At 38.1% G+C, this 12,748-nt stretch overlaps 2 protein-coding genes across 3 annotated transcripts in view; one reads left to right on the top strand and one right to left on the bottom strand.

Annotated features, from left to right (window-relative positions):
* The window catches only part of ADAT2 (adenosine deaminase tRNA specific 2), a 26,997-nt gene extending 25,232 nt beyond the window's left edge, over positions 1–1,765 (bottom strand). The window contains exon 1 of the mRNA XM_017847617.1: positions 1,607–1,765. Within this exon, the coding sequence (XP_017703106.1) occupies positions 1,607–1,702 (96 nt within the window). The 5' untranslated portion in view covers positions 1,703–1,765. The remainder of the gene's footprint in view (positions 1–1,606) is intronic.
* A 31-nt stretch (positions 1,766–1,796) lies between these two features.
* Positions 1,797–12,748, top strand: part of PEX3 (peroxisomal biogenesis factor 3) — a 42,061-nt gene continuing 31,109 nt past the window's right edge. For both annotated transcript variants that reach the window (XM_017847615.1, XM_017847616.1), the window contains exons 1-2: positions 1,797–2,156; positions 10,184–10,315. In XM_017847615.1, the coding sequence (XP_017703104.1) occupies positions 2,084–2,156; positions 10,184–10,315 (205 nt within the window). In that variant the 5' untranslated portion in view covers positions 1,797–2,083. The remainder of the gene's footprint in view (positions 2,157–10,183; positions 10,316–12,748) is intronic.

The following is a 12,748-nucleotide window of genomic DNA, read 5'->3' as shown; positions in this document are numbered from 1 at the left end:
AATATATATATTTAATATATAATATATAGTTATTAAACCTGTCCTTTTATATATGTCGCAAATATTTTCCTTCTTTGCCATTTCCTTTACTTTGTATCTTTTTTTTCTTTTTTGAGACAGCGTCTGGCTCTGTCTCCCAGGTTGGAGTACAGTGGCACAGTCATGGCTCACTAGAGCCTCAATCTCCAAGGCTGAAGCAATCCTCCTGCCTCAGCCTCCTGAGTAGCTGGGACTGCAGGCACATGCCACCATGCCCTACTAATTTTTAAATTTTTGTTTAGTAGTGACAGGGTCTCGCTATGTTACCCAGGCTGTTCTTCAACTTTTGAGATTAAGAGATCCTCTTGCTTCTGCCTTCTGTGTTGGGATTATAGGCATGAGCCACTGCATCTGGCCATGCTACTTTGTATCTTATCTTTTTAAACATATAGATGTTTTCAAAGAATTTCTAGACCTCTCTGGCTTTGAAATTTTTGTCTCTTAATTGTATTATAAACACCTAGGGATGTGATTCCATAGTTTACCTCCTCCTACACAAGATTAAGGAGGCAGCTGCTTCTTGGGTTTTGGCATATACATGTTTCTTCAAGGTCTTAAAGGAAAAAAGGTACTTGTTAAGAGGGCTACATGTCACTAGGCAATAGAAACTTTTCAGCTCCGTTATAATCCTATAGGACCACCGCTGTATATGTGGTCCTATAGATTATAATGGAGCTGAAAAGTGCTAGCGAGCTTCTTAACTGGGATAACAGTTTGTTTGTAAACGTATATAAATGTATTTACATGTGCTAGCCCAAGGTCAACCTAAAAGGTAGCAAAAATGTTTAGCCCAGAAGTCTACATAGAGACTAGTGTTGTCTACCTCCATACCACCCTGAACGTCCCCCGATCTCGGAAGCTGAGCAGGGTCAGGTCTGGTCAGTACCTGGATGGGACAACAGGGCTAAGGTGAGTAGATTTAATGCTCCAGGATAACGACCTTTACCTACAGGTCATTATGTGGCATGTGGCATGTACAGTTATTAAAATGAAAATACACATATTTACAAACAAACTATTTTCCCAGTTAAGAAGCTCGCTAGCACACACCATTCTGTCGAAAGCCCCCTTTACTCCGCAGACCTGAAGGGAGTCAGGGAAGGAAGTAAAACGGCAGAGTAAAGAATGAATGAATGCGAGACACCGATTCTACAGGGACTTGTTTCCATACTGCTCTCTACCAGAAACGTTCTCAGTTTCCTCCTTTCTGCTGGACATGGTCCAGGGGCCAAAACCTCAAATAATGTGACTTTGTAGATTGGAGAGTGTGACCACAGAAAGGAAAGGGAGGCAGCACGTGCCAGCCAGCGACAGAATGTTAAGTCTGCAGCATACTCCAGCCCAACGAAACAAATAATTTCTGTATTTCCTCCCTTTCCTTTGCCCAGAGCCACTGTGAGAATGGGCTACAGAAAGTTTCGAGGCAGTAAAGCCAGTTGTTCACCCAGAACATCTGACTGCCACAAAAATTATGGTGACGAGAAAGAACGTTTGCTCAAATGCCGGGGTTGGGGTGAGGGCTGGAGAAAGGTCCCACCCCGCAGCATTCACCTCCCGGGCTCCTCACCATGTGCATTGCCTCCTCCATCCACTTTTCTGTCTCCTCTGCCGACACCGAGCACGCGCCGCCTGCAGCTGACTTGGGCGCCGCCTTCGCCTCCATACTCGGCCACCACTCAGCGCCAAAGGCCGCCGCGGAGGAGGAGCGCGGGCAGCGGAACGCGGCGGGCCCGGGCCCCCGTTTCCGGGGGAGTCGAATGGAAAAGCACTCGGGAGCGATTTCTGAACGGACCTGGGCGTGTCGGACCAGTGAGCGGCGGCGGCTGCGCCGCGGTAGCGGCAGAAAGCGCAGCTGCTTTGCTCTAGTCCACGCCCCCTTGTCGCTCCGGTGACAGTCTGCGGAAAGCTACGTTTGTGATTTCGGGAGAGCGCAGAGCGGGACGACGGCGCTCTTGCTTGGTCATCTGGGCCAGTTGACGAAGAAACAGTTTCCCGGTGAAGCAGCCCCTCACCCATAGTCAGCCCACACCCCTAGGGCCTAAAGATGCTGAGGTCCGTATGGAATTTTCTGAAACGCCACAAAAAGAAATGCATCTTCCTGGGCACGGTCCTTGGAGGTGGGTGACAACGTTCTTGAAAGGGGGCATTGGGAGAAGTGAGTGGGAGAGGTGGCTTTTTCTAAAGTAACAGGCCAGGGCGATCCTAGTCTGGGATCTGTAGAGGGGATTCGATCAACCATGGGATGGAAAGGGAGGTGGCCAACCTCAAGGGTTCTCCCATCTCTGCAGTTAAGAAATGCCTCTGTGCCCTTTGCCCTGTCACCGCCTCTTAACTCTGTTTCTCACCTATCCTTTTTTCTCACGGACCTTTGGAGAATTCATTACAATTTAAGTTTCTGTTACAGGAACTTTTTTAAAAAAATTCTGCTTTCCTGTGAGAGTCTTCATTGCTGCTTGGCACTCTTGGCACTATGGCTTTCACCCTTCTCAGGAGTTTAATAATAATCTAGGGGAGGTGGTTTAATAATAAATGATAAATAAATAAATAATAATAATAAACTCTCAGGAGTTTAATAATAATCTAGGGGAGGGAGTTTAATGATAATCTAGGTGGTGGTTAAAGTCGATTTGAATTTTTGAAAACAGCGCAATTGTCCTGAAGGACTGAAAGATATGGATTAAAGAAAAACAAATCAATATTTTAGCTCTGTTTCTGCCATTTTAGAATACAAACTGTGGCAGTAAGAAAAATGCTTGAGGGATATTGCGCAATCTTCCTCAGGATCTTCAAGGTTGGGATCAATGTAATCTAACCGACATAACTGAGTTGCACTGGCCCAGAGGAGATTTAGAAACAGATAAGATAAAAATCTTGAGACCCTTTTCCCTCATACAATGTTCATGTGATAATATTCAGGTATTTGAAGGAGGGAATAAAAAGCTTTGTGAATTATATGAAAAGAACGTCTAGGAACTTTAAAAGAGGAAATTTGTTGTAACTTGAGTTTTTGAGAAATATTCTTATCACTTATTACGTGCTGTGTTTACAAAAGTACTTAAAATAAAGAACAGAGGTTCCCAAAGAATTTGGTTGGCTTTTCTCTTAGTATTAGATTGTATTCTGTTCTCCTCAAACAATTTGAAATTAACAATACATATTAGATTGTATTCTGTTCTCCCCAAACAATTTGAAATTAACAATACTTATTAGATTGTATTCTGTTCTCCCCAAACAATTTGCAATTAACAATACCTTTAGCATCAATAGTTCAGATTTTGGTGATGCTTGAAAGTTTGAAACAGAGTTCTTGTTGCTGAGCCAAGGATGGTGTTTTGCAGCCTCTGACATCTATCACAGATCAATAATAAGCATATGTGAATTTTGAACATCTTTGAGAAATCCTTTATATATAAAAGGTATTTTCTGATATCTTCATTCTCTAGTATCTAATGTATATTTAAATTATCCTAAGACTACCGAGTCCATTTTATTTATAAAAGCTAAAAATATATGTGTGATTGAAGAAATACAAATAAAGTATTTTTGCCTTTACTGAAGGAAGGAAAATTATCTCTTTAACAATCTCAGAAGGAATACGCCTTCAGCTTATGGAACAACCTTGTGGTAAATTAGAAATAATCGCAGGGGAAGCAAAAGAGTATACTTAAAAGAAATTTATAATTAAAAAAAAAAAAGTCTAACAAGAGCCTTATAGTTACCGAATAAGAGGAATGCAAAAAAAGAAAAGTTCAGATGGACAGAAAGAGAAAATAATCCTAATGTTTTATATCAATAAAGGAGTCAGTCTGAAAAGAGGAAGAGTAGATGACCGTGGTTGGCATTTGTTTGAGCCGCGTATTCTTTCTGCTTCAGGGAGAAAGTTCTACAGTATGTTAGATTTTAACTAATCTGACTTAAGAAATATTTATCAAGTACCTGTAGTGCTGAAAGTAGTATGTATGGAAATACAATATTTATAGATTTTTAATAGTAACAGCTACTATTTATTGGGAGCCCACTTTACACTCGGCATTGTGCTAAGCTCTTCCTATTTAGGCAGAATGACAAGAAGGCAGTTATTATTATCCCCATTCAAAAATGTGGCAACAAGAGCCCTAAGAATTTAAGAAACTTGCCTCAGGTCTCAGAATTAGTGAAGGGAAACTGGAATTCAAACCCAGGTGTGTTGGACCCCAAAGCACATTCTCTTTTCACATTATATCACTGTGCTTTCATGGTCTTTATGGTCTGATAGGAAGGAAAAGCAAGTATACATGTAATTGAGATACAGAAAAACAAGAGAGGTGAAAAAATGCTGTACAGATCACACTGGCAAGTAGCATATACAGTTGTGAAAAATCAGGAAGAATTTCATGGAAAAAGAGACACATTTTGACAGGCTCGAAAGCTGGACAGTCTATCAACAGGCATGCTTAGAGAAGTTTGGCCATTCAATAGTGGGGGAAATAAGTAAGTAAAACCTTGAGTAGCAGGCCTTCTTAAGTAACAATTTCTGTTTCCTCAAATTTTAGATGGGTAACTAATTGGTTTACACCAGTTTGTATAATTTGAGCAGTTTTGGGTGTTTGAGTGTGTTCAGTTTTTGTTTTTGTTTTTTTTTTCAGACAGGGTCTTGCTCTTTACCCAAGCTAAAATACAATGGTGTGATCATAGCTCACTACAGCCTTGATTTCTCCTTTGCTAGCTTTACAATGTAAGGCAAGTAGAAAGGCTTCCTTATGAAGATTTGCCTGACATCTTCACACTTTTCCTCACTCATGTGATCCTCTCACCTCAGCCTCCCAAGTAGCTAGAACTACAGGTGTGCACCATCAGGCTTGGCTAATTTTTAATTATTTTGTAGAGATGGGGGTCTCACTACATTGCTCAGACTCCAGGCTTCAAGCAGTCGTCCTGCCTCAGCCTCCTAAAGCCCTGGAATTACAGGCCTGAGCCACTGAGCCTGGCATAATTTGACCAGTTTGTGAAAAGACTAGAGAATTGACTCCCAAACTTTTTGGTCTAAGGTATCCTTTATACTCTGAAAAATTAAGGACCCTCAAAAGCTTTCTAAATTTTATATCTATTAATAGTTATGATATTCAAAATGAAAATGAAAATTTAAATATTAATTCATTTAAAAATAAGCCTATTACATATTAACATAAATAACATTTTCAAAAAATTAATGAGTGTCATTGTTTTACATTTTGCAAATCTTTTTAATGTTTGACTTAATTGAAGAAAGCTAGATTCTCATCTCTTACTATATTCTGTCAGTTGTGATATCATACAGCATGTAACCTCTGAATTACTCCACTGTATACTCATGAGAGAGTATGAGTATGGGAGAGTATGAGAATGAAAAGGCAAATAACATTTTAGTATTATTACAAAAACAGTTTTGATTTTATAGACCCCCTGAAATGGTCTTAAAGACCCCAGGGGTGCCCATGCCACACTTTGAGAACCATTGCACTGGAAAAAAGTATTGGAGAACAGAGAGCAACCAGACTCATATTTATTGACTTGCTGGTTTCTAAAAAACTCAGAATATTGACTTTGATTTATACCTTAAATCCTGTAATCTCTGGCCTCTTCACATTTTTTATTCATTCATTCATTCATTCATTCTGTCATTGAACAAACATTTGAATGAGAGTAAGTGCCTGTTCTCACTGTACTTTACTCTGGAAATACAAAGGAATAAGACAGATCCTGACTTTGGACTCATGGTACAGAAATGGAAATAAAAGTAGTATGATAGTATAGTATGAAAATAGAGCAGGGTGTTGTGGGAGCATAGATGAGAAGAAAGTGTGAAGATGTCAGGCAAAGCTTCATAAGGAAGAATTTCTACTTAAGTTTTAAAGCTAGCAAAGGAGAAAGGACACAGCAGGAAAAAGAGCTATTCAAGAGGTTCAACAACATTGCTTTTATGAATGAAACTGTATTTCACTATGGCTGTGCAAATGAGAAGTGGCAAAAGATTAACTTGGAAAAGCAACTAGAGTACAGACTGTGAAGGGCCTTATGAAGCCATTCTACATAATTTGGATATTATCCTTTGTATTGGTGCTTCCTGGAGTTTAGTACGGATTAAAAAAATCACTTAAGGAGTTTAATAAAACGTAGGATCCTTTATTCCAGATTCTGGTTCTTTAGGTTTAGAATGCAGTTCAAGAATTCCTTAATTCAACAAATATTTATTGAATTCTGACTGAGTCCCAGTCAGAGTTTATGTACTGGGGATGCAGCATCATGCAAAATAAGGCATTTGGGGGTATTTTCAAGGAGTGTCCTTTAAGGCTGCATTTTAAATTGTCCCAAGTAATTCTGATGTAAGTGGAACAGGGAAACCACATTAAGAAATGATGGCAAGATGTTGAAGGATTCTAAAAGCATGAGTGATATAATCAGATTTATGTTTTAGAAGAATCACTTTGCATGTATAAGATGGGCTAAACAGGTGTGTGACCAGAAACTGAAGAGGTAGGGAACTATTGAAGCAGTTCAAGAGCATTAATTTTTAGGGTCTAAGTGAAGACACTGATAAAGAAGTTGTAGATAATTGGCAAGATTTAGAAAATATGTCTGAAATAGAATCAGAATACTATAGTAGGATTTGGTGATCTGTTGGATTGGGAACAATGTTAATAGGTTATTTTCAAACTCTTTTTGAAATTATTACCCTTGTGAAATAGTTGCATTGTAGGGTTTTTCATCCAGAAAGAGAATACTACGAGATGGTTTTAAAACAACTGAATTGTAGAAAGACTAGAAGTCTTATTTTACTAGTAATGTTATTAAAGGAAAACTCAAAGCATTTGACATTTATTTTTTAAGGTATTTAGTAAATATTTTCATTGCTAATATGTAAAATCATAGCTACAAAAGAAACATTAAAGCTCATATAATCCCAGTCTTTCATTTTATGAATGAAGAAATTTAGACACAGAGGGAAGAAGGGACTTTCTCAAAAGTCACTAACTATCTGATACCAGAGCCCTCAATATCTCCTCTTTTCCAGGCTAGACTGTTGATGTAGATAGTCATGAGCTCCATGTTTTAGCTAATGAATTACCTGTTCTCATTCTTATTTTTCTAGGGGGACAAATCTGACAAAATCAGAATTTATGAGCCTAGGTGAATTAGACCTTGTATAAGAACTTAGTTCAGTGCTAAACTCAAGAAAAATAATGGATTGTGTGATTGTAGCCTGATTTCAAAGTACCACAAAATGGGTGGCTTAAGCAACCGAAATTTATTATCTTACAATCCTGAAGTTTAGAAGTCTAAGATCAGGATTGGTTCCTTCTGCAGAGTATAAGGGAAAGATCTATTCTAACCCTCTCACCATGGCTCATGGATGGTCATCTCCTCTGTTTTTGCTTCGTCTTCCCTCTGCAATTGTCGATGTCCAAGTTTCCTTTTATAAGGACAACAGTCTTGTTGAATTAGGACCCATCCTAATGACTTCATTTTAACTTGATTACCACTGTAAAGATTCTATTTCCAAATAAGGTCACATTCTGACGTGTTGGGACTTCAACATATGAATTTGGGGGTTAACACAATTCAACCCATAACAATTCATTTTCTTTTTTTAGTTTAGTTAGAATATCAAAGTGTGGCTAACTAACCGCTCTATAATGTTCACATTCTCATTTCACATTCAGGAAAATTTCACACAGGAAAACTGACTTCCCCTCATATGTAGACCAAAATGTACACACTTATATCATACTGCCTATGCTGAAATGTGTTAAATAACAGTTCCTAAAAAAAATTATCAGATTTGTTGAGACTCTGATTAAAGCAGTGGACCTTCTCCCCAGAAAAACACACCAATCAAATTTGCTATTACTGAAGAAAAAAATTCTTACCTGTGGAAAAAGTGTCATCTTAGTGTTTGATTTTACAGTATACTTTGAGAAATAATCATTTTACATGTAACTTTCAGTAAGCTGTTGTGCAAATAAGATACAAACAATTCCTTCAGATCTCTTATGTCAGAGTTGCCTGTCATAGAGTAACTTTGTGAAATATAAGTCAGTTTCCTTTGTTGGTATTGTCGCACTATCATCAGTTTCTTTAGAATGGAGTACAGGAGGCCGGGCGCGGTGGCTCAAGCCTGTAATCCCAGCACTTTGGGAGGCCGAGATGGGCGGATCACGAGGTCAGGAGATCGAGACCATCCTGGCTAACATGGTGAAACCCCGTCTCTACTAAAATACAAAAAACTAGCCGGGCGAGATGGCGGGCGCCTGTAGTCCCAGCTGCTCCGCAGGCTGAGGCGGAGCTTGCAGTGAGCTGAGATCTGGCCACTGCACTCCAGCCCCGTCTCAAAAAAAAAAAAAAAAAAAAAAAAAAAAAAAAAAAGAATGGAGTACAGGAAAGGTAGCCATGAAGGCACTTAATATGAACTCTCATTTCTTCTTTAAGCTTGGTTATAATACATTAATTTGCATACAAATATAGCAACAACAATCATACTGTAGTTCTGATTGTTTTTAGCACATACCCTTTTACTGAACTACTATTTTTAAGAATATGTAATATCAGTTCACCTATAACGCCTGTATTAGTGAAAATAATTCAGGATATGTATCTGCTTTGCAGTTCATTTTCTACCTGTGACAAACCAAATCTAATTACTTAGGTCATGCACAATTCTTAGGTTATTTTTAGTAGATACCGGAGGTCACAGGCAGTGGGAGTTAGGTGAGCATTACTTAATTACTTACAACCTTGCTCTCAGGTTATAATGAAGCCAAGTTCTGGCACACTTAAAAACATCTACTGGCAAACAGAGATGAAAAGTTAACACAACCTGTTCTGTAAGCTTGTTGAAGTCCCAGTGTTCTGTCCTTGTTTCATGCTACCACAGAACTGCTTATACAAGATCTACCTGAAGAAAATGCAACAGTATTCTAGCTGTAGGATTCGGTTGGCTACCTGGTTAACTCACTTGACTAAGAATCCTTTGAACTAGCAACTAAGGATCTCAGGCAAAGGTGAAGGACTTGCTGGATTCGTATATTCTAGTTCATATGAATATGACTAAACTGTTTTAGCTAGTCCAGTATCTTGAAAACCATTAATTTAATCTATGAAAATCCATTCCTGATACTCATTATGCTAATTAAAAGATATTTGGTGCTGATCGGTGATAAAAGCTAGTTGAAGAGCTTAAGCCTTGGAATGTGGCTTTTGATCAAGTGTAGCTAACTAACCACTCTGGAATGTTCACATTCCCAGCTAGGAAAACTGACTGCCCCTCAGATATAGACCAAAATGTACACACTTATATCATACTGCCTATGCTGAAATCTGTTAAATTACAGGCCGCATGACACCACCTATATTCTTATCCTGTGGTGTTACAATTTAGGAGTTTCTGTACCCTCTTTCCTCTTTTTTTTCCAACCAAGTTACTGATTTTTAGATGAGTTATATTTCCTGTCCTTATCTCAAAGAGATTTTTCTAACACATGGATGGATAAATAGACTTCTACCTGACTGACTACCTTTCTTTCATTGTTCCTTTTAAAAATTTTCTTATATTTTTAAAATGTATTTTGTGTTAATTGAAGAAAATATAGAGGACAAAATGACCTATTATCCCACCATTCAGCAATGATCATTGTTTATTATATTTTAGAAATTAAAACTCACCTATTTTTTTGTATATGTTTCTGTCAAAAAAAGTAAAAACTTCTGGGATCTTATTTTATCACCTAACAATGTAACGTGGATATTTCCTTGAGTCATTACTTATTTAGCAATGTGGTTTTTAATACCTGCATAAGATTTCATTGTATGACTGGACTATCATTTATTTAAACAATTCTCCATTGCTGGACATGTACCTAGTAAAGGTACTACCAGACTTTTTAGATTTAATTCCTTTCCCTTCTTCAAGCCTAGTCCTTATGTGCCCATCATTTCCTCTGTCATTGACTGTAAAAATGCTGATTTCCTTTTCTTTGGGCCAGTCTTACACAATTCTTTATTTAGGTTTTAAAATGTTGTAATTTTAGGTATCCACTAATGTAAAACTTATAATTGGATAAAGTAGGCTAAAATACTGTGTGGAATTTTGGTACTCTAATTAATATAGTACTTTTTTAAATGATTGTAGGAGTATATATTCTGGGGAAATACGGGCAGAAGAAAATCAGAGAAATACAGGAAAGGGAGGCTGCAGAATACATTGCCCAAGCGCGACGACAGTATCATTTTGAAAGTAACCAGAGGACTTGCAATATGACAGGTAAGACAGAGAAATATTTATACATGTGTAAAGTTGTTTGATGGTTTATATTAATTTGCATATCACCAGGATCAAATTTGGAGGAAAAGGCAAAGAAAGGATGATAAATCTAGCAATTATTTGAATGATTTAACTGAATTACATCATTTTAATATGAATTTTAAAAATCAGTTCATTCATTTTATTTAGCAAATACTAAATTCATTTAGCAAATGCTTGTATCCAGGCCTGGGGAAGCAGGAAGTGAGCAACAACAACAAAAAGCCCCTGACGTTTGGAGTTTATATTCTAGGGAGAGGAAAAGATGATAAACAACAAATAAGTAACTTTAGGCAGTGATGGCTGCCAGGTGGACCATAAAGCCATGTGAGGACTGAGAAGTTCTGTAAGACAGGGGATCAGTACAGTCAGGTTTCTTTGAGGTAACATTTGAGCAGAAACCAAATGTTACAATGGAGGGAGCCATGCAAAATGCTTGAGGCGGGAACAAGCTTGGTATTTTCAGGACACAGCAAAAAGGCCATGTAGCTAGAGCAGAATGAAAATGGCAGTGATAGGAAACAAGGCTGCAGAAGTAGGCTTGATCCCACTGGGCATATGGGCCATAGGAAAGAGTCATTACATTTATTAAATTTACAGTAGGCAACAATAGACCTGTGAGTCGGCTACAGTAGTATACACTCAGGCAATGTTAATTAATGGCAATAATTTAACCTCCACAGCTAGAAACATAGTCCTGGGTGAATGCATCACAAAATCAACCTGCCCTTATAGTGTGTTCTAACTGGCATAACTGTTGAAGAACTAGTTCTCAAATCCATGCAAAGCCTGTTTTTCTTTTTTATTGTTTAAAGCTTATTCATTTCTCTAACATTATTTCAAGAACAATTAATTTAGAATTTATAAAGGTACATTCTCCTTATCTAATTTTAAAAGTAGAAATTTTTTAGCATTAAAGGCCTCTATTATTAGGTTACTTACCTCATTTTACTTGAGGCTGAGACTAAGAAGAGTAAGAGGCACATTCAAAATTACAACTAGAGTATGATTTTTAGTATTTGAAGTAGTAATACTCAGAAAAATACCTTCATTCTGCAAAGCAAATAGTAATCATAAATACTATACATAACAATTCTGAGAGTAAAATGAATATTATAAAAGCCACTTCAAAAATGTTTTGTGAGGCCTTGATGAGGTAATGCCTATAAAGTGCTTGATGTATAATAAATACTCGGTAAATAATAACTTCTTAAAAATTATGGAATTATTTAAATTGACATTCACCCTTCAATATATTGGCACTGCCTAGGACATTTTAATGAATTTTTAGAGAATGGTCCATTTCCGGTTATTATTTGAATTTTCAAAAAATAGTAAAATGGGCCAGGCGCAGTGGCTCACGCCTGTAATCCCAGCACTTTGGGAGGCCGAGGCTGGTGGATCACCTGAGGTTAGGAATTTGAGACCAGCCTGACCAACATGGAGAAACCCCGTCTCCACTAAAAATACAAAATTAGCCGGGCGTGGTGGTGCATGCCTGTAATCCCAGCTACTTGGGAGGCCGAGGCAGGAGAATCGCTTGAACCCACTAGGTGGAAGTTGTGGTGAGCCAAGATCATGCCATTGCACTCCAGCCTGGGCAACAAGAATGAGAAACTCCATCTCAAAAAGAAAAGTAAAATGTAGCTGCTGGGGTCTTAAAATACATCTCACTTTGACATGGACCCTTGTGTCCATTTGGGTCCCCTGGGAAGCAGATGCTAGGATGGGATTAGATGTCCCAGAGATCTACTAGTAGAAATGCCTGTAAAGAATAAAGAGTAAGGGAGGCAGAAGAAGGCAAGCGAAGCGTTTAGGCCACAGTGCAGGTCTGACACTTGTGCAGGGAAAAAGACAAGGAAGGAAGAAAGATTAGGCAAGAAGAGTCTCAGACTACAGCACAGTTCTGAGAAAGTGTTGGGAGACCAATGCGGAGTCTGCAAGCCACAGTTTCTGGTAGAGGAGACCTGCAGAAATGGGCCTGCTTTAGTGTCCCCATCCAAGTAGTGTCATTGGCTGGGAGCAGTGCAAACATGGTAATGGATCCAGAGGAGTGGCAGCTGGGGTTATCAATTAACTATGCTCCTCCAACAAAAGATAGGGGTCACACATTTCCATGACGCAACCCTAAGATGAACAAATAGCTGACTATAGGCAATTAAAAGTAAAATATTTGATCTCTATGAGCCAAAATATAGGTTCAATGAAAACTTCCCAAATTAGCTTTCTGCACGTTCTGCATTTTTTTGTACAATGCATAACATGAACATTGATATTGGGGTTACAAATAATATGATCAAATTTCTATTCTTTTGGATAAGATGTAATTGATATACTAGAAAAAAAATGAGTGCTTTGGGGTAAATATAACTAGTTTTCTTACCTAAGAAGTTT

This window comes from Rhinopithecus bieti, unplaced genomic scaffold (genome assembly GCF_001698545.2).
Source record: "Rhinopithecus bieti isolate Rb0 unplaced genomic scaffold, ASM169854v2 scaffold_29254, whole genome shotgun sequence".
NCBI lineage: Eukaryota > Metazoa > Chordata > Mammalia > Primates > Cercopithecidae > Rhinopithecus > Rhinopithecus bieti.
This window is presented reverse-complemented; position numbering and strand designations above follow the sequence as displayed.